This window comes from Pelophylax lessonae (genome assembly GCF_965119305.1).
Source record: "Pelophylax lessonae genome assembly, chromosome: 10".
In the NCBI taxonomy this organism is placed as follows: domain Eukaryota; kingdom Metazoa; phylum Chordata; class Amphibia; order Anura; family Ranidae; genus Pelophylax; species Pelophylax lessonae.
Window position 1 is genome coordinate 181247140 of NC_138777.1, and position 23217 is coordinate 181270356.

Below are 23217 nucleotides of genomic sequence, written 5' to 3' on the forward strand. Positions count from 1 at the left end.
TCACTGGGATCATTTTATTTAAGCAACTTGTTTGCCTTAAAGCACACATCTTCCTTATCAAACAAAAAACAAGATAAGTAGTAGTGCTGACACCTGGAGCCTCGCTGAAATCTTCCAATGGGGACACTAGTTCTGGTGACCCTGGTAATACCCAGGTATTCCCTCACTTTGGAAGGACCTCCTCCTCTCACTTCCTGTTTTGGCTATGGGACAGGAAGTGAAGGGAAATCTCCCCAATGGGACACAGATGGCACAAAAAAAAACCCTGACAGAGGTTATAACCCTCCCTTACACTATCCAAAATGTAAAAAAAAAAAAACGTTTTTTGCCTTTAGTTCTACTTAAAGCACATGTCAGGTACACTTTGACATGTGCACTTGGAATTACCTGTAAAGAAGATGAAATTCAAGGAATGAAAGATTCTGGCTAGAGGCTACAAACTGAATTGTGTTCTTTGACTATTTCCCTGTTTCGCTTATAACAATATTTCATAACTATGATTTAAATTCAACCTGCAAATATATTTAGAAAATAGATACATTATTGGCCACACGCCAGTACAACTCACTGAGCAATAAAACGACAACTGGGAATGTCTTTACCGAAAAATGTGCACACGGGACATGCCGATGAATGCTGATGCTATCCCGTGACCTTTACCTACCAGACGGCGGTAAGCCGGTGGATATATGATTGTGCTTAATACAGCTGGCACGGCTTGCAGTGCTGTTTTTTTGTGAGTGATCTATTTTTGGATTTAATGATAATAAATAAGTTCTTATGGAGAGCACTAGATGGTATGTGTTTTGTTTTAGATGGCCAATTAATATGTTAGCACCACATTAAGGAGAGAACGGGGTTGTGAAACACCCAAGTATATCCATCCATCCGTACAAATCTCCATATATCCTCAAAGGGGTACAGCATATTTTGACTCTCTGGTCAAACAGGAGTCAAAGTTGGAGGTGAGCCGCTAGAGAACACTGGTGGTGGATTACATGAGCACCTGTTTGATTTAAGTTGATCGTTATACACAGAGGTGGCAAGAACACTCGTTATAAGGATTTATATATCTCTATTGGATGTCTTTCATAATTTTGCACATTTTTGTAGATTTATCTATTTTTTATGCACAGTTTGCAGAAGTATTTGGAACTTTCACTAGGAGTTTTCTTGAATTTAAACGTTTGAAATTATATATTTTTTGGGATATGTATGTTTATATGTTCATTGAGATTGTTTGCGGATTCTGTCATATAACAATTGCAGTAATAATTTAACCAGAGGATTGCGCTGTACTAATTTTTTATTGATAATATTTAAGGTGAGGTGAATACACTTTTTTGTAGTACTGATAGCAATCAGTTCACAATATATATTTTTGAATGTTTATTTGTTCATAAATATGAATTTAATTGCGGTGATTAAGATATTTACACGATAAAACTACATTAGCATTACTTGACTTTGACCTCAAAAACATGCCTCACATTGCTCCATTTAAATCCACGGAGATAGCAGCTTTTGTAATAAAATTGAATTCCCTCAGAGATAATGAACCCATTTTTTCCTTTTAATGCTTCTTAATCATGAGTCAACCAATTCACAATCATTGAAATAACACACAACCTCTTCCACTAGAACAGGGGTAGTGAATTAAAATTTACAAAGGTCCAGTCAGTAAAATATTCTTTCAGCAGAGGTCCAAATTGCATGTTTGTGCAATGACCGCTCTGTATCCTCGCAACCAATCACCTGCTTGTTAACTTGGGTAGCCCCCGCCCTTTGTCTATAGCTGTCCTGCCTTCACCTGTTGGCTCTGTGAGACTGGCAGTGGTGATGGCTGTGGACAGAATGACTCCAAAAGGGTGGGACCACAGGGGTCCAGATGAGACATTAACTGGGTCCGGATCCGGACCGCGGTCCGCCATTTAGTGATGCCTGCACTAGAATCTACCTCCAGCCAAACCTTGTTTCCTAGTCTTTGAGAGAAGAAGAATTAGAAGCTCTGTTTTTTTCTTGCTAGTTGACATCCAATATTTAACACCCTTCTGTCTTATTCAAAAACATTATTTTCAGTAATATTAATAAAAGTAAATTAATAATAATAATCATTAGGAAAAAAATGTTGTCCTCTTTACATTGGTGATCAGTATAGCGATCTTTAATGTTTATTTTTATTTCTATGGCACTTTTCTCCATGGGCACTTAAAGCACTTAGGATGGAGTAGTCATCTTGGGCACACTCAGTTGAGCTATTTAACCTACCAGCAAGTCTTTAGAAAAGGGATGACATGCCAACTCCTCACAGGTAACAACCTTCCTGGTTGGAATTCAAATTGACAACCCCAGTGCTGCAGGGCAAAAACCACTAAAGCCTTGTACACACGCAACGAATTTCCGCCGACCGGTCGTCTGTCTTTTGTCCAGAGTGCGTGTCTGTTGGTTGGAATGTGTTCTAGACTGCACACAAATTTTCCTGTACGACAGAATTCTACTTCAGAAGTGATGTCATGTATTGAATTGCTTTCTATGTGTTCTTTCATCTCTGAGCATGCCTAGTCTTGCTCATAAGATTTTTCCCCATCGAAATCTGTACTAATGAGTCGGTTGTCGGAAGCACCATACTAACAAGCCGAAAATCGGCAGATCGATCGTCGGACGAAATTTCCCGGCCGAATTTCTACTTGTGTGTACAGGGCTTTAGCCACAGTGCTGTGTTGGCCCTTGTCAGCATTCTTGGTCAGTGGGATTAGGACACCTTACATTGGTGGTTAGTGTAGCGACCCTTCACATTGATGGTCAGTGGAGAAGTGGACAATGGTAGTGTAGTCATATCTCCCAATTTTTACGATTTTCTGCAAGATTGTTCTAGGATGAGATCTAAATCCCAGGGTCTCCTAGACCCACTTTATGTCCTAGTGCCGAGTGCTGAAATGCTCATTCCAGTACCCAGTGGTGCTATCTGACCTCTGACAAGCACAGGGGATTGCCATTACTTATATGGCACAGAGCTACTAGGAGAAGCTAGGAACAGACTCCCTCAGAGTGCTCTGAGACTCTGTGCTGCTCTATGGTCTGCAAGGGTTGTGGACGATGGACAGGGGAAGGTAGGATGATAATCTGGGGTCTGAAGTAAAGTTTAGGTGGGTAGGTCTTAAGAGAAGTTTAAATGAGGTGCGGACCTCAGGTCTGAGGAGAAGTTTAAAGGGGGTGCTGATCTAAGGTCTGAAGCTTCAACACTTCCTGATCTAAGGTCGGAAGAGAAGTTTAAAGGAGACTGATGTGAGATCTGAAGGGGAGTTTAAAGAGGACTTCTCCGATGTCTGAAGGGAGTTTAAAGGAGGTGGAGCTGAGATCTGAAGGAGAGTTTAAGGGACTGATCTGAGGTCTGAAGAGATGTTTAAAGAGGGTTTATCTGAGGTCTGAATCTTAAGAAGATCTGATTTTTTTCCTGTCACTGACAATGGGACATTTATTTTACTCCTCTAGTCTTAACCAATGACACCAGAGCCTCTTTTCTTCACTCTAAAGTCAGATATTTTTTACTTCCATTGACTAACAACGCTAGTTAGTTTTCTCTCATGACACCTGTCTTTTTTCACAATCTGACCACTAACACAGGAAATTTTGCTTCCACTGACTAAAAGTTCTATGTTTTTTTTTCTGCCGCATACCACCAACGGCTTTTTTTAAAATGATCTGTTACATTGGCGATCAGTTGGAAGAATGCTCCTTCTCCTTTACGCTGGGGCCAGTGGAAATCACGCCTCCTACCTTGGTGGTAAGCAGGAAGAATACCCTTCATATTGGTGGTCAGTGGGGAAAAAATAGTGGGGAAAAAATAGTGGGGAAAAAATTCCATTACAATGTGGGTTATTGGGAGGAATGCCCCTTACATTGTTTACCAGTAGGAAAAATGCACAACTTTACAAACAGCTAAAAATACACTGGCTGTCCAAAAAAAAAAGTCGCCACCAAAAAAAAGGTCACACACTCTAATATTCTGTTGGCTTTGATTATGACACGCATTCACTGTAGCGTTGTTTTGATAAGCTTCTGCAATGTCATAAGATTTATTTCTGTCCAGTGTTGCATTCATTTTTCACCAAGATCTTGTATTGATGATGGGAGAGTCGGACCACTGTGCAAAGCCTTCTCCAGCACATCCCAAAGATTCTCAATGGAGTTAAGTTCTGGACTCTGTAGTGGCCAATCCATGTGTGAAAATTATATCTCATGCTCCCTGAACCACTCTTTCACAATTTGAGCCCGAAGAATTGTCTTCTTAGAATATGCCCGTGCCATCAGGGAAGAAAAAATCCATTGGTGGAATAACCTGGTCATTCAGTATATTCAGTATATTCAGGTAGTCAGCTGACCCCATTCTTTGGGCACATGCAGTAACTATCAAATAGTATAGTTACTGCATGCTTAGTTTAGTTAGTTGCTTAGTTAATTCCAGGTGGCGACTTCTTTTTTTGGCCAGGCAGTGTATAATTGGCATCAGTAATTACTTGAGAAACAGAGATTGTTCATTGCTAAAGGAACCCTTAGCAACCTGTTATAGAACCCTAAGGTTACTGCATTACTCCACCCTACTATCACTATCACTTGTGTAGTGACGCAGTCGAATTGCTTCTTTTTGTACCAGTCAAAGCACAGTGGTGAATCGAGGCAAAGCTGTTTAGGAAGGCAGGTGGGATTTTTTGTAGCAAAGAGAACATTAGTTCATATATTTCTGCTCTCAAAATGTAGCAGCCTCTAGCTAGGTGTTAGACATTAGTATAGTACATAGTTGTTAGAGTTGTTAAAGTGGCCTAGCTTAGAATCAGGCCTGGGTTGAATCTGGGTCAGGGCTGAGTGACTCAGGGAGGCTGGATGACTCAGCAAGCAGCATCTCTGGTAACTCCCCCTGCTCTCTGGAACCTTGAAGAAGCTTCCAGAAGTAAAGGGTGGAGTTTAGGAGGAGCTTCTTTGAGTATTGATGAGGGCCCAAGCCAATCTCTAGCAAAGTGTGGTGGCAGGGGGCAGGCCCCTCATAAATACTCAGGGGTCATACCAGCAGGGGTAGTCAGGTGGAAGATGGAGAAGAAGGGCTGAGGAGGTGTAATGTTCTGGTACCTCTGGTACCCTTGTTCCATATTTCTCCTTTGCTAATTGCGTCCCATCTTGTGTAACAAGAGACGCATATACCTTTAAGACCGGATGACATCATTGCCGAGCGCCGCTATGAGCGGCTATTTCAATCTCCGGCTTTCTCTCACTCATCGCTCGTTCAAACCACATGTTCACCGCACCTTCTCCTGTGAAGTCGGAGCTGCTGACATTTCCTTTGCTGAACTGACGCCGGAACCTCGCCGCTGATCCGTATCTCGCTACGGGATCACCTCTCTATCTATGGACATTGTTACTACTAACCCATCTAAGTGATAAGTACCCCACAGGGGATTCCTTACTAACCAATCTCCTACTGTCATCTACTGCAATTACCAGGACTACCTATCTATCTATTCCATACCATCTGCATAGACTGTTAGCTCTTGGGACTACCTTCAACTATCCTTGCACTAGGTTACTCTGTCTAAGTATACTCCATCTGTGTCCTCTTACCATCTGCACTATACTAGACATCAGAACCTATCTGCTTTATCATCACCTGCAACTCTCCTAATATTACTCCTAGTAATCACCATACAACCTGTCTCTCATCTATACATTCTCATATGTTCTATCCCTCCACTAAAGCATCTGATTGAGTATATGTATATTGCATAACAGGCTGTACACCGTGATGAAGTCCTGAGAGTTGGATAGGTTTATTCAACAGTATCTCTACAAGGCTACTGAGTGTGATAATTCTGCAGCTGAAAATCCATCCATTAACAAAAACGCATGAATGTTACAGGAGGCTGTCGGTGGTCCTTGAGGGTGCCCCCTAGTCTGGTGGGTGACTTCGGGCCTGGGGCTCAGGTGCTGGAGGAAGCCTCTACAACACACAGAGGAAATCCTTCCTGGAGGCATGGGAGCAAGGAGAGGACAGAAGGAGAAGGTCAGCACGTTCAGGAGTTCTCCTGAGAAGTAAGTCAGGTGGGCTGGTCAGTGAGCAGTCTGGGAGGACTATGGTGTTAATCTTGAAGGACTGAGAAGATGTAGCCAGGAAGGCTAATGAAAGGGGCAGTTGCAGCCAGGTGGGCTGGCAGTGCCCGAAGAGGTGATGCTGGGATCAGTAGCCACAGGGTTGGAAGCTGGACACTGACTGTTATGGAGAACCAATAAATTCTGAAGATTTTAAAGAGCAAGCAAGGAGTTGCAGACTTTCTCTTTCCTGTCCTGCTATTCCTTTCTAGGGAAAGGCATTGAACCAAATGGCTTACCATGACACAGCAAAAGCATATGTATGCACCAAACTGACCCCTGCAGGCCAAATAATTTGGCAAGACTTCGTAGCTATTGAAAATGCTCATCAAGTGTCCCCTTTTAGCATATGTGTGAAGAAAGTCATATTTTAAAATAGAAAAGGGTCCTGACATTTATTCCATTGAAATCCTGTAGCATGATCTAAAGCAGGTCATTAAAGGAGAAGTACCGCCAAAGCTCGTTTGTCTGTACTTCTCCTGTGGATCACAGGAGTGCACTTCCTTCTGCACTCCTGTGACCTGTTTTCAGCAGACAGCAGGCTGAAGCCCTCTGTCTGCTGACCTCACAGAGTCGGTCCTCGGGCGTTATCTTGACAATGAAGTCGGGATCTGCTCACATGCCTGGACCGACACTCGGCTCAGCCTCTCAGCAAACAGCTGAGAGCCTGAGCAGCCTGCTCCCCCTCCCCCTCCACAGCCCAGCATTCCAGAGAGCGCAGGGGGGGGGGCCAGAGCAGAGAGCCACTGACTGACATTCACCAGCTCTCTACTCAGGGAGTCCTAAAAACTGAGCGATCAGTGGTGTTACATCACTCGGTTCTAAGTGTTAGACCCGGCAGGGGACAGATGCAGCATCAGACCGATGCTGCATCCACCTAGGTAAGTATGATTCTACAAAAAAAAACAAAACCATACTTCCCTTTTAAAGCAAGGAAGCTGATCATATAAAATATAAAATATGGTGCAACTGCTCACAACCTTAGTACAGCACTTCAAGGCAAGAAGCCTATATAGATTGCGCAAACATGGCTGCTCTTAAATAAATCTATAATTAGAATTATACATAGAAACAATGTTTGTAAAATATGTATTTATTGATAAGATTATTACATGCAGCTAATTTCTGTATATGTATATCTAAACTAAATCGAAAATACTATTTAATCCCTTTAAAGAGACACTGTCATCTTGCCTAATCAGGGCATAGTAACAGTGTCTTTGCAAAAATAACCCCAACCCACTGATACTGACCATTCAGCATTAAAATCCCCAATGTCAACTGGTATCGGTCACTAGTGGGAGCAGGGACATTACTCCATTTGTCATATGACAGTGCTTGATTCTAGTGACAGCTTGCTGGATCCTTTTACTGTCATGTGGAAGGTGGTCACATACTCCCCCATACTAGGAAGCAGCACTTGCTGCAATGGAGAAAGGAGCGGCAAGAGAGCATTGGCAAGGTAAGTCTCAGTGGGTTGGCAGTTAGCCCTTTGTAATGACACTGTCGTTTTGCCCTGAATGGGCAAGGTGACAATTTCTCTTTAAGCTAAATGTTAACAGCAGTTCAAGTTCAACTGACATTTATAACAAAGTTTTATGTTTTACATATTTCATTTCAGAGACAGCTGTGGAGTAGACTACTGTGTAGGTACCACTGCTTACAAGTACATTATCTGGTTGACCAGAGGACAATGAGAATATAGTAGCCATCTTAATGCCATTTAGAGGTCTAAGTGACAGTGTAACAGGATCAGAAATCATCCAAATGATCAGACAGAGGGTAACTGAAGTGTACTAAATAGGTTCGGAATGGGATTAACAATGCAAACAGGGTTAGTATGGCAAACAGATTATGAAACTGTTTGAAGATGGAGCTGTTTATGGTTTTACAAAAAGAATGATGGTAGTTAGCTCTATCCTGCCATGAGATGACCGGTTTATTATGTGAACAGAGATTTTGTGAATGATTTGATGAAATGTGGGGTAGTTAACATTAGCCAGTTTAGTAAGATCTTTTGGAATGTGGACCCCTAAGTGGCCCATAGATTGGAGAGGGAGGGAGATGTTTAAAGCTTAATAATTCACTATTAATTTGCTCAAGGAGCTGATTATTTCAAATTCTCTCCTAATAACTGGTATAATAATGGTTGGAGAGGTGATCTAAAGCAGCAAACCATCAGCATAAATTGATATTTTATATTGATGGTTTATCATTGCAATACCATGATTGTCAGGATTGTTACAAATGGCCACTGACAATTGTTCCATGACCAAAAAATGTAAATGAAGGCCCTGTCAAGTCCAATTTTTTTTATATGAACAATATTAATTAAATTTATTGCCCTTTCAAGGGACCAGAGAAGATGGCTGCATATGCAGCTTTGAGCTTTCGTTTAACATCAAAACTGCCAAGGATACTGAGAGAGTCATGTTTTTGAAAGCCAATGACTCTGATACATCAGATTGTACTTACTCTGCAAGCAAATTGGACTCTGCACACAACCAAATACCAGAAGAACTTTGCTAACTATTTTTCAGTTTTAATCCTGTTTATTTTTAAATAATAATATATAGTTATAAATATAAAATTACTTTTTATTATTTCTGTTTTGTAATATTTTTCCTGTAAATATTTTCTTGCACAGTCTCCCTTTTCTATTTTACTTTAAAATTATATTTAGAAAAATCATTACAGTTAATCTCTGAATGCTATAATTAGAAATTTAGAAAATGTTTGGCTGTAGAGAGCTATCATTGGCTGAAGAGAGCTATCATATTATATAAAAAATATATTATTAAAATATAGTATTATTATTACAGTAAATAACATATAATAATTTTTTTTTAAAAAATCATTACACTTAATTTCTGAATACTGTAAGTGGAAATTTAGAAGAGCTATCATATTTTTTTTATCACTGTTACATTCCTGTCTGAATGTGGCAGTGAATGACACAGACATTTCCCAAAGGTCGAAATCACAAGAGTGGATGTTCTGAATGATGCATGTTTCCATTAAATCGCGTGGTGGCGGCTACTCTGTGTGCTTGTGTGTATGTGTGTGTAAAGGGTTAACTGCAAAGTTAAGCCTACCCCAGTGATGATCATTATGCCGATACTTAATGTGATGTTCAACAGCAGGAAAATCTCTGCACAGGGTGAGATTCTGAGAGTGTAATAATCACATTTTGGTTGGCAGTGTGGTGGAAAAATTATATTCGGATCATACATGTCACATTTATTTTGCAGCTTTGTAGGATTGCTCCGCTTAGAACAATAATTTAAAATGATAATAAGGCTCCTTTCACACGGCCGCTCCGCTGCTTTCCGTGTGTCCGCAAATCATCCTATTTTTTTGCGGATGATTTGCGGACATCAATGTAAGTGAATGGCACTGCGGATGTCAGCGGAATACCATCCGCTGACATCCGATTTTCCTCCTTTCAGTTCTATTCCGTTTTTTGGAACGGAACAGAACCCCATTTTTCCATCCGTGTAAAAAACGGAAAGGAAGGAAAATCGGATGTCAGCGGTGTCATCCGCTGACATCCGCAGTGCCATATACTTACATTATGTCCGCATATCATCCGCAAACGGAGGGGATGATATGCGGGCACACGGAGCGGATGACAGAAATGTCATCCGCTCCGTGGAAAAAAAAAAAAAAAGTCCCGCAAGGAGCCTAAAGGTTTGGCTTTAAAAAAAAAAAAAAAACATGTTGTACATGTTGTACTTACTTGCTCTGTGCAGTGGTTTTCCACAGAGCAGCCCTGATCTTCTTCTTCTCGGGTCCCTGCTGGTGCTCCTGGTTTCCTCTGCCTTGACCAGTGCCCCCAATAGCAAGCCGCTTGCTATGGGGGCAGTGGTGCCTGCTCGCTCCTGAGCCCCATGCTATGTGTCCATAAGACACATAGAGAAGTGGCTTGGCCCTGCCCCCTGCTCTCTCCTCATTGGTTCACTGGCCAATGGCTCCCAATGCTGTCACAACCAGTAAGGAGATGGAGTCCTTTGGCAGCCGAGGCTCTCATGCACATCCCTGAATTGAGAAAGTGGCTCAGGTAGGTATCAGGGGGGCTGTGCGGAAAGCAGCACACAGAAGATTTTTTACCTTCATGCATAAAACCTTCAGCTTTTACAACCATTTTAAGTAACCAACCCAGCGCTAAAATATGGTACTGTCTGTATGAGCTGTTCTTGGAGATAATCTACTGCATTTTTTGTTATACTGAGACATTCAGCAACAGTCTCCATCCTATCCTTTGTTGTACACAAGTAGAAGAGAATGAAGAAAGACATTCCAACAAATGTTGGAGAGTAACTCGGAATTTGAATTCGTGAGTTACATGTGGCAGATATCCAGACACTGCGGATTCTGGAAGAGCCTGAAAAAGAGGGATCTCTGTCTGTCTCAGGTACAAATGGAAATGGCTAAACTGAGGCAACAAAAGGATCAGACACTGGGTACCCTTGAATACACGGAAGCACATTTGGCTCATAAAAAATGTTGGTGATTTTGATAGTTATCTGCTATCCTATGAAAAAATATATCCGTAATACCACTTGCTATACACCTACATGGTGGGCCTGTTATCTGAGATCAGGGCTGGGAGGCAAAATTCTGGAGGCCAACTAAGAAGAATGATGATTATGAGGCCATAAAGGACTTTTTGAAGTATCAGTTGACACCAGAAGTATATCACAAGGAATTCAGGTTGCTGTAGAGAGGACTTAAAGATACTTTCACAGATATGATAAGCTGTCTACACTCCAGCAGTACACTAAAGCGTTTGAGAAAGAGGCAGGATCACCTCGAAATGCGTAGCACTCCCTTAACATCTCCTGGCATCTGATGTCACTGACTTGGTTCCCACGCGTGTCAGAGGAGCTTCCCTGCTTCCTGGTTGTCTCTGGGGCGGTGCTGCTAGCTGCACATTGTGGACTGGATTCTCTGCATCTGATATTGTGGTTCCAGCAGCAGGCCACCAGATTGAGATATTAAATTATCTCATATGGGGTACCCATGTGTGTGAAAGTGGACTTTATAGGCACAATATGAGACACAAACACGTGTATATATATATATATATATATATAAAAGTTCTATTTTATTTCACAAAAAGTTCAAAATACTAATAAAAGCAAGACGTAAAAAAAGCCACAGCAAGGGGAACATCCCCAAAGTGTATACCCTCAAAAAGAGCACAGACCACCTTACCAGACAAGAGTATCTGGATGATATGTACATGCAATAGATTTTTGAATACTTATAGTCTTTGCCGGAACAAAATCATATAGAGCCCAGTGCAAAAATGCTAAATTGCGCATATCAAGATGTATAAGCATTTGGGCATTATGTGTCACCAAAAATCCCTCCCTCCCCACCCAAAAAAAAATGAATCAAGCACATATCTGCATTCTGCATATTTGCATTTGCATACGGTGTATGTATATATATATATATACATATATATATATATATATATATATATATATACACTCAGGTCCATAAATATTGGGACATTGACACAATTATAATTTTTTGGGCTTTATACACCACCACAATGGATTTGAAATGAAACAAACAAGATGTGCTTTAAATGCAGACTTTCAGCTTTAATTTGAGGGTATTTACATCCAAATCAGGTGAACGGTGTAGAAATTACAACAGTTTGTATATGTGCCTCCCACTTTTTAAGGGACCAAAAAATAATGGCACAGATTAACAATCATAAATCAAACTTTCACTTTTTAATACTTGGTTGCAAATCCTTTGTAGTCAGTTACAGCCTGAAGTCTGGAACGCATAGACATCACCAGGTGCTGGGTTTCATCCCTGGTGATGCTCTGCCAGGCCTCTACTGCAACTGTCTTCAGTTCCTGCTTGTTCTTGGGGCATTTTCCCTTCAGTTTTGTCTTCAGCAAGTGAAATGCATGCTCAATCGGATTCAGGTCAGGCGATTGACTTGGCCATTGCATAACATTCCACTTCTTCCCCTTAAAAAACTGGTTGCTTTCGCAGTATGCTTCGGGTCATTGTCCATCTGCACTGTGAAGCGCCGTCCAATGAGTTCTGAAGCATTTGGCTGAATACGAGCAGATAATATTGCCTGAAACACTTCAGAATTCATCCTACTGCTTTTGTCAGCAGTCACATCATCAATAAATACAAGAGAACCAGTTCCATTGGCAGCCACACATGCCCACGCCATGACGCTACCACCACCATGCTTCACTGATGAGGTGGTATGCTTTGGATGAGCAGTTCCTTTACTTCTCCATACTTTTCTCTTCCCATCACTCTGGTACAAGTTGATCTTGGTCTCATCTGTCCATAGGATGTTGTTCCAGAACTGTGAAGGCTTTTTTAGATGTTGTTTGGCAAACACTTATCTGGCCTTCCTGTTTTTAAAGGCTCACCAATGGTTTACATCTTGTGGTGAACTCTCTGTATGAGAGTGAAGTCTTCTCTTGATTGTTGACTTTGACACACATACACCTACCTCCTGGAGAGTGTTCTTGATCTGGCCAATTGTTGTGAAGGGTGTTTTCTTCACCAGGGAAAGAATTCTTCGGTCATCCACCACAGTTGTTTTCCACGGTCTTCCGGGTCTTTTGGTGTTGCTGAGCTCACCGGTGAGTTCTTTCTTTTGAAGGATGTTCCAAACTGTTAATTTGGCCACACCTAATGTTGGCTTGCTTCACTGATAGTGACAGCTCTTTGGATCTCATATTGAGAGTTGACAGCAACAGATATCAAATGCAAATAGCCAGTGGTGGCTGGTGTGTTGAGGGCGCAGGGGCGCCGCCCCCCCCATCTATGCGTCCGGCCCCCTCATCTACATGCAGGGGCGCCAGACGCATGGAGTACAATGAGATTTTTTTTTTCATCACCTGATTAGAGCCAGAGGCTCTAATAGGGCGATGCAAAGGGTGGAGCCGGGGCGCAGAGCAGTGCGTCCCGACTCCACCCATTGTGTGACAATAGCAAATGAGAAATTCGCTATTGTCACACCGATCCTCCTCCTGGCCAATCAGGAAGTGCGTCCGATACGCGCTTCCTGATTGGCCGCAGGGCAAACCCCTTGCCATTGGCCGAGGAGGAGGCGGGAGCGGAAGGAGACGCGCGCCAGTCACCTCAGAAGAAGCCGCCCGCTACGGGAGCAGAAGAAGCCGCTGGAACTGAAGCCGAGAGCCGCCGCTGGCCGAGTATCCCTAGTCCCGCCGTCAGCAGCAGAGTCGGTCCGGTCCGGTCATCTACATTGAAGGGGGCATGCTGTGGTCACTCTACATTGATGGGGGCACACCGTGATCACTCTACATTGAAGGGGGCACACCGTGGTCACTCTACATTGAAGGGGGCATGCTGTGGTCACTTTACATTGATGGGGGCACACCGTGGTCACTCTACATTGAAGGGGGCATGCTGTGGTCATCTACATTGAAGGGGGCATGCTGTGGTCACTTTACATTGATGGGGGCATGCTGTGGTCACTCTACATTGAAGGGGGCACACCGTGGTCACTCTACATTGATGGGGGCACGCTGTGGTCACTCTACATTGATGGGGGCACGCTGTGGTTACTCTACATTGAAGGGGGCACACCGTGATCACTCTACATTGAAGGGGGCATGCTGTGGTCACTTTACATTGATGGGGGCACACCGTGGTCACTCTACATAGAAGGGGGCATGCTGTGGTCACTCTACATTGAAGGGGGCATGCTGTGGTCACTCTACATTGAAGGGGGCATGCTGTGGTCACTCTACATTGAAGGGGGCACACCGTGGTCACTCTACATTGAAGGGGGCATGCTGTGGTCACTTTACATTGATGGGGGCACACCGTGGTCACTCTACATAAAGGGGGCATGCTGTGGTCACTTTACATTGATGGGGCACGCTGTGGTCACTTTACATTGATGGGGCACGCTGTGGTCACTCTACATTGAAGGGGGCACACTGTGGTCACTCTACATTGATGGGGGCATGCTGTGGTCACTCTACATTGATGGGGGCACGCTGTGGTCACTCTACATTGAAGGGGGCACACCGTGGTCACTCTACATTGAAGGGGGCATGCTGTGGTCACTCTACATTGAAGGGGGCACACCGTGGTCACTCTACATTGAAGGGGGCATGCTGTGGTCACTCTACATTGATGGGGGCACACCGTGGTTACTCTACATTGAAGGGGGCACACCGTGGTCACTCTACATTGAAGGGGCATGCTGTGGTCACTTTACATTGATGGGGGCACACCGTGGTCACTCTACATTGAAGGGGGCATGCTGTGGTCACTCTACATTGAAAGGGGCATGCTGTGGTCACTTTACATTGATGGGGGCACGCTGTGGTCACTCTACATTGAAGGGGGCACACCGTGGTCACTCTACATTGATGGGGGCACGCTGTGGTCTCTCTACATTGAAAGGGGCATGCTGTGGTCACTTTACATTGATGGGGGCACGCTGTGGTCACTCTACATTGAAGGGGGCACACCGTGGTCACTCTACATTGATGGGGGCATGCTGTGGTCACTATTCATTGATGGGGGCACACCGTGGTCACTCTACATTGAAGGGGGCACACCGTGGTCACTCTACATTGAAGGGGGCATGCTGTGGTCACTCTACATTGGAAGGGGGCATGCTGTGGTCACTTTACATTGATGGGGGCACGCTGTGGTCACTCTACATTGAAGGGGGCACGCTGTGGTCACTCTACATTGAAGGGGGCACGCTGTGGTCACTCTACATTGAAGGAGGCATGCTGCGGTCAATCTACATTGATGGGGGCACACTGTGGTCACTCTACATTGAAGGGGGCATGCTGTGGTCACTTTACATTGATGGGGGCACACCGTGGTCACTCTACATTGAAGGGGGCATGCTGTGGTCACTCTACATTGGAAGGGGCATGCTGTGGTCACTTTACATTGATGGGGGCACGCTGTGGTCACTCTACATTGAAGGGGGCACGCTGTGGTCACTCTACATTGAAGGGGGCACGCTGTGGTCACTCTACATTGAAGGAGGCATGCTGCGGTCAATCTACATTGATGGGGGCACGCTGTGGTCACTTTACATTGAAGGGGGCATGCTGTGGTCACTCTACGTTGATGGGGGCACGCTGTGGTCACTCTACATTGATGGGGGCACACCGTGGTCACTCTACATTGAAGGGGGCATGCTGTGGTCACTTTACATTGATGGGGGCACGCTGTGGTCACTCTACATTGAAGGGGGCATGCTGTGGTCACTCTACATTGATGGGGGCACGCTGTGGTCACTCTACATTGAAGGGGGCATGCTGTGGTCACTTTACATTGATGGGGGCACACCGTGGTCACTCTACATTGAAGGGGGCATGCTGTGGTCACTTTACATTGATAGGGGCATGCTGTGGTCACTCTACATTGAAGGGGGCACGCTGTGGTCACTCTACATTGATGGGGGCATGCTGTGGTCACTCTACATTGAAGGGGGCACACCGTGGTCACTCTACATTGAAGGGGGCACGCTGTGGAAACTCTACATTGAAGGGGGCACGCTGTGGTCACTCTACATTGATGGGAGCATGCTGCGGTCACTCTACATTGATGGGGGCACGCTGTGGTCACTTTACATTGAAGGGGGCATGCTGTGGTCATTCTACGTTGATGGGGGCACGCTGTGGTAACTCTACATTGATGGGGGCACACCGTGGTCACTCTACATTGAAGGGGGCATGCTGTGGTCACTTTACATTGATGGGGGCACGCTGTGGTCACTCTACATTGAAGGGGGCATGCTGTGGTCACTCTACATTGATGGGGGCACACCGTGGTCACTCTACATTGAAGGGGGCATGCTGTGGTCACTTTACATTGATGGGGGCACGCTGTGGTCACTCTACATTGAAGGGGGCACGCTGTGGTCACTCTACATTGATGGGGGCATGCTGTGGTCACTCTACATTGAAGGGGCACACCGTGGTCACTCTACATTGAAGGGGGCACGCTGTGGAAACTCTACATTGAAGGGGGCACGCTGTGGTCACTCTACATTGATGGGGGCACTGCTCACTGGTCACTCTGCATTGATGGGGGCACACTGTACTTTGATTACTGAAGGCCCCTTTCACACTTGTGTGACCTCAAAGTCACGCTATTTTTTACCACGTTTTTTGCCGCGAAGCAATGACTATTACATTTTTCTGTTTGCGCCCCCCAAAAATATTGAGCACCAGCCGCCACTGCAAATAGCACACTTGAAATTAACTCTGGACCTTTTATCTGCTCCTTGTAAATGGGATAATGAGGGAATAACACACACCTGGCCATGGAACAGCTGAGCAGCCAATTGTCCCATTACTTTTGTTCCCTTAAAAAGTGGGAGGTACATATACAAACTGTTGTAATTCCTACACCGTTCACCTGATTTGGATGTAAATACCCTCAAATTAAAGCTGAAAGTCTGAAGTTAAAGCACAGCTTGTTTGTTTCATCTCAAATCCATTGTGGTGGTGTATAGAGCCAAAAAGATTAGAATTGTGTCAATGTCCCAATATTTATGGACCTGACTGTATGTGTATGTGTCTCATGTTGTGCCTTTAAAGTCCACTTTCACTCATATGGGTACCCCATGTGAGATAATTTTGTTCTGCTCAAGATTTGCATGTGGCACGCTTTAAAAAGCTGTTTTGCTGCAGACTGAGATAGTGTTGACAAGCACTTATTCTTCTGATGCTTGAAAAATTGCCAATTCTCTTTTTGTTCAATAAATGTTTACTACGCTTAGATTGCGCCCTCTGCTGTGTGTTTGTTTTTTTACTGCAGAGATCTCTTCAGTCTCCTAAGGTGCTGCACTGAATGTTTTGGGGCTAAAAATTAACCCCTGATGTACCTGTCGAGGACTGGATTTTCTGCTGTGTAGACGTTGAGGAACTCATACTTTAGTGCTTGCATTATTAACTTTTTTTTTTTTCTTTTGTAGGGAATGATACTGAGAATGGATGGGCCTGTGATTAGGAAAGTATGATGTGATACAGTATGTTCATTTTTCTCGCTATAAAAAAAAAAAGAGCAACAATTCTGAAAAAACAAATGAACTTTATTTTTTACTTACTTCTGCTATATAACATTCCCAATAAAAAATAAATAAATAAATATCAGATTTTTTCATCATTTTAGGCCAATATGTATTCTGCTACATATTTTTGGTAAAAAAAATCCTAATAAGTGTACAGTGATTGGTTTGTGCAAAAGTTATCGCGTCTACAAATTAGGGGAAAGATTTATGTCATTTTTATTTATTTATTTTTTTACTAGTAATGGCGACGATCAGCGATTTTTAACGTAACTGCGACATTGCGGCAGACAGATGGGACACCTAACTGACATTTTTGACACTTTTGGGGGGACCTGTGACAATACTACAGTAATCAGTGCTAAAAATACGCACTGTTACTGTACTATTGTGATGTTAGACATCGCATGTGATTTGCACTGCATTGCTGTGTAGATCACATGCTTTGTCTGTGCGATACAAATTCAGCCATACAGATTGTGTGGCTGAATTTGCATTGCATTCGGACCCAAATTGGTGCAGGACCCTTTTTTCGGTCCCCACTGGATTCGGATCAAATGGATGTTTATACCCATGCGATCCGATTACCGCACCATTTGACAGTTCGCACTGCGATCTGCGAGCCAATGTGGGGGTGTCATAAACTTTGTATTGACACCCACAGCGGTTCGCATGGGGCAGTGTAAACTGCCTGCCAGAGACATGCAATGAGGTAACCTGCACTGGAATCGAGCTTGTTCCTGCATCGCAAAAGTGTGAACACAGCCTTACAAAAGAATTTCTTAGGACTTGGACCCCCATCAGTTCACAGACTAGCAGACAGTTTACAATTAGTCAGAATCGGTCACTACTCTAGAAATGGTGTCCTACAAACAACAATGTAAGCACATGCCATACAACCCTCAAACAAGTGAAAAACAATCCCAGGGTTGCAATGAGGAGCCTGCACACATATCTTGCTCTTGATAACATTGTGTTTATAGGTATATCTAAAAAAAGCAACTTAATACCAATTATAGTTATGATAGCATACCAAAAGCAAAAGCTAGTTCTCTCTCCAAAAGAAAAAAACTGCCCTGATAATGACCACTTTCTCGCAGCATTAGGCCTAGTTCATACAATAAGAATATTGGACAAATAATCTTCTTTTTGTTTTTGCATGCAAGTCTCATATTGAAAACCAAAAGGTTACTAAAGTTACAAAAATTCAACAGAATACAACTTCGGAAGTGATGTGATAAATTGTATTGTAATGAGCATGCGTGGTTTTGGTCACACAATTTATTTCGTACCGATACTATACTAATTACACAAAAATTGTTCATTCTCTTATTGTACAAGAAAAATTTCCGTGCATGTCCCTTCGGATAATTTTGGATGAACTGTCGTGATCGGCTCATGAAAGCTGTGTACTAACGATCAGATTATCGTACAGTCACTTCGAAATCTGTATTTTTCGTTTAATTTTCTCATTGTGTGTGCTATGCACTAGAGCAGCCTTTTTCAACCAGGGTGCCGTAGCACCCTGGTGTGCCTCCTGGGTTCTTCAGGGGTGCCTTGGCAAAATGGCAACAAATTGCCACAGATTTTTACTTTGTAGAATTACAACTATGGGCACTGTGCTGGTCAGGCCACTGGCACCCTGATAACTCTGGGCACTGTGCTGGTCAAGCCACTGGCACCTTGGTAACCCTGGGCACTGTGCTGGTCAAGCCACTGGCACCCTGATAACCCTGGGCACTGTGTAGGTCAAGCCACTGGCACCCTGATAACCCTGGGCACTGTGCAGGTCCAGCCACTGGCACCCTGACAGCCCTGGGCACTGTGCAGGTCAAGTCACTGGCACCCTGACAACCAGTGACATCACTGGATGATAAGGAGAATGACTGGTGCTTTCACAGCATACCTATTTATTCCTCTTCATTCCTTCTCCATCAGCACTGGGGTCACATTAGCAAATAAAAGAAGAGAAACTGAGGGAGAAGAGAAACCCTAGAATACTAGTCCGTACAAGTTTTGCAATAGTGGAGGAATAAATCACTTCTAATGTTGGATGGCCCACGTGTATGGATGTTGCTGCGTTATGTAAAACTATTAGTTTAGGTTTTTTTTTACATTTTAGAATGGGGTGCCTCGAGATTGTGCAGAATTGTTAAGGGTGCCACAACTGAAAAAAGGTTGAGAAACACTGCACTAGAGGGACAATGATCAGTAAACAGAGGAAGAAAAAGCAGAGCCATATGGTGTTATACTAAGAAACAGCAATGCATTTATTACCAGGTCATTCCAAACTGCTGGGATCCTGGTGGTATTGATCTAACCCTTGGTCTTTTCTACACCGCCATATTTTTAATTTATGAACTGATGTATTCGTATAATTTGTGCACACTAATGGGCACTGTCCAACCACATTTGATGTAACTTTTAGATATAAAGTGGGTGGTTGGTAATTAATACATTCTTTAACTTGTTGCTCTTGGGTATGACATGGTTTTTCCACAGGTGTACACAAAATTCAATCTTGGCTGTCTCCTGAGGAAGTGGGCATTGTCCAATGAAACGCGTAGAGACTACAGCTTCTGCAAATTAGGAATCAAATGCTCTAGTAATTTTGTTTACATATCAATATTAGCAATATGTATGAACGCTGTTTTATTGAACTCTGCTTGTTTTTATACATTATAAAATAAACTTTGTATTTTTTAATATTTACTGAATTACTTTTTTTTGCATCACTCATTAAAGTCCCAGGGGCTAAAATTTTTGTTGGTTTACAGCATTTATTACCACCACCACTATAACCATATCTCGTACATTGATGTGGGCCTGCCTTAATGCCTTACAACTTGCAATAGCTAATAAGTTCTAAGTTATTTGAAGATATTATACAAAAGAATGTCAGGACATTTGTCTCTGAAAAGTCAAAAAGATAATATTACAAAACACAAAAGTGTATCAACTACGGAGTGTCTCATTCAGAAAGAACACTCAAGAATACAGTACTGACCTCAATGCTAATAAAATGCTGTGGCATGATTAGACACCCCAATGATTTACATACACTGGAACAGTCTTGCATACAGGATTGGGCTGTATTAGGGTTATTGTCAGTAATGTAAAAACAGTGCCTTAAAAAAGTATTCATACCCCTTGAAATTTATCACATTTTGTCATATTACAGCCAAAAAACGTAAATGCATTTTATTGGGATTTTATGTCATAGACCAACACAAAGTGGCACATAATTGTGAAGTGGAAGGAAAATGATAAATGGTCTTCAAAATTTTTTACAAATAAATATCTGAAAAGTGTGCCATATGCATTTGTATTCAACCCCCTTCACTCTGATACCCCTCACTAAAATCTAGTGGAACCGATTACCTTCAGAAGTCACCTAATTAGTAAATAGAGTCCACCTGTGTGTAATTTAATCTCAGTATAAATACAGCTGTTCTGTGAAGCCCTGAGAGGTTTGTTAGAGAACCTTAGTGAACAAAAAGCATCATGAAGGCCAATAAACACACCAGACAGGTCAGGGATAATGTTGTGGAGAAGTTTAAAGCAAGGTTAGGTTATACAAAAATATTCCAAGCTTTGAGCATTTTACAGATCACTGTTCAATCCATTACCTGAAAATTAAAAGAGTATGGCACAACTGCAAACCTACCAAGACATGGCCATCCACCTAAACTGACAGGCCAGGTAAGAAGAGTATTAATCGCAGAAGCAGGCAAGAGGCCCATGGTAACTCTGGAGGAGATGCAGAGATCCACAGCTCAGGTGGGAGAATCCGTCCACAGGACAACTATTAGTCGTGCACTCCACAAATCAGGACTTTCTGGAAGAGTGGCAAGGAGAAAGCCATTGTTGAAAGAAAACCATAAGAAGCCCCATTCGCAGTTTGGAGAAGCCATGTGGGGGACACAGCAAACATGTGGAATCAGGTGCTCTGGTCAGATGAGACCAAAATTGAACTTACACTGCACATCACCCTGAACACACCATCTCCCTTGTGAAACATGGTGGTGGCAGAATCATGTTGTGGGGATGCTTTTCTTCAGCAGGGACAGGGGAGCTGGTCAGAATTGATGAGAAGATGGACAGAGCCAAATACAGGGCAATCTTATAAGAAAAGCTGTTAGAGTCTGCAAAAGACTTGAGACTGGGGCGGAAGTTCACTTTCCAGCATGACAACAACCCTAGACATACAGCCAGAGCTATAATGGAATGGTTTAGATCAAAGCATATTCATGTGTTAGAATGGCCCAATCAAAGTCCAGACCTAAATCCAATTGAGAATCTGTGGCAAGATTTGAAAATTGCTGTTCACAGACGTTCTCCATCCAATCTGACAAAGCTTGAGCTATTTTGCAAAGAAGAATGGGCAAAGATGTAATTCTCTAGATGTGCAAAGCTGGCAGAAACATCCCCAAAACGACTTGCAGATGTAATTGCAGCAAAAGGTGGTTCTACAAAGTATTGACGCAGGGGGCTGAATACAAATGCACGCCACACTTTTCAGATATTTATTTGTAAAAAATGATGAAAAACATTTATCATTTTCCTTCCACTTCACAATTATGTTCCACTTTGTGTCGGTCTAATCTCAATAAAAAACATTTAAATGTTTGGTTGTAACATGACATAATATGGAAAATTGCATAGGGTATGAATACTTTTTCAAGAGTTTTCGCATCAATAACCTTGGATGTTTTTACAATTTGTTCAGTAAAGATATGGCATTGTGTTATTTGTGTTTGTTAAAAATGATTTTTTATTATTATGAATAAATGGCTCATAATGCATTAATACAGAAAAAGGGTTCACAATTGTACGCTAATTAACCCACAGGATATTACTACAGACTAACGTGTTCTCGCCCTTCGTTATTAAAAATGCTATAACAATTTTTATATTATAAAAAAACATTCTAAGATGATCTCTAATGACAAAACCTTAAATGTAGGCAACAAAACCCAAATGTAAAATACACTTAAAGCAAGGTTCAGGTAGAATTACAAGACAAAATGTATATTATAAAGTTAAATATTATTTCATAATCAATGTATTTTCTTGAATAGCCCACCAGGTATCTTTCTTGGCTGCAGGTTTACTTATGAAGGTCAAGCAGGCCAATAAAATAACATTAATTCAGTTCTCTTTTCATCTCTGGGTATGATACTAACATCTGTGTGTATAATAAAGACTTACAGAATCCCTATAGCATCCCTAATCCCTACAATTCTGAACCTCTTCAGCTGGGCCCCACCAACGAAACACTTACCACGCTCCAGCATATAAGGTGGTTGGTTTCGGGGTCTTCTACCAGTGTCCATAGCTTGGTGAGGAAGGCTGGCACGTTGCTGCAGTAGCCGTCCATTGCCAGGGAGTTAGCAGATTCCTGCATGGTGACCGATGTGTGCTATTCAAACTCCATGCCTATGAGATGGTACAGTGATAGGGACAGCTGAGAAGAACCCATGGACTGAGGTCACAGTGTCACAATGAGAGTGGTTGCAGCTGATTCACACCACCAGGTCACACTGTGAACCACTCAGCACTAATTTGCTGGCACCGACCCCCCTCTCCCCAGCACAGAACAATGCTCAGTGATGCGGTATTCATACAAAGCTCTGAACAAACATACAATATTATGTAAAGGGCTCATACAAACCCACCAAAAAGCAATGGACCACTGCACATTGCTAAGACACTTCACTCGTATAAGATCACACAGCTGTGTATGACAAGTCCATCCTGTGACACATTGTACTAGCACATGTCCTTGTGTATTGCCTACTAACTGTTACACTGCATGTAAGCCCCAGGAATGAACTTCTTTTATTTGCTCCCTTTTGGTCTGTTAAATATACTATTGGAAGCCTTTTGTTATATCTGTTTGATAAGCGCAAAAAAAAATCTGTTGATCTTGTCAGAAATTCAGAACTGTCCGGAGTCATTGGCAGCAGTGGCGGCTGGTGCTCAAAATTTTTTTTTTGGGGGGGAGGCAA

At 42.8% G+C, this 23217-nt stretch overlaps 1 protein-coding gene across 1 annotated transcript in view; it reads right to left on the bottom strand.

The window, feature by feature from the left end:
* The window catches only part of HSF4 (heat shock transcription factor 4), a gene marked incomplete at both ends in the record, with an annotated part of 142639 nt that extends 120026 nt beyond the window's left edge, over positions 1 to 22613 (bottom strand). Inside the window, one exon of the mRNA XM_082270358.1 lies at positions 22491 to 22613. Coding sequence (XP_082126484.1) covers positions 22491 to 22613 — 123 coding nt within the window. The remainder of the gene's footprint in view (positions 1 to 22490) is intronic.
* Positions 22614 to 23217: the final 604 nt, after the last annotated feature.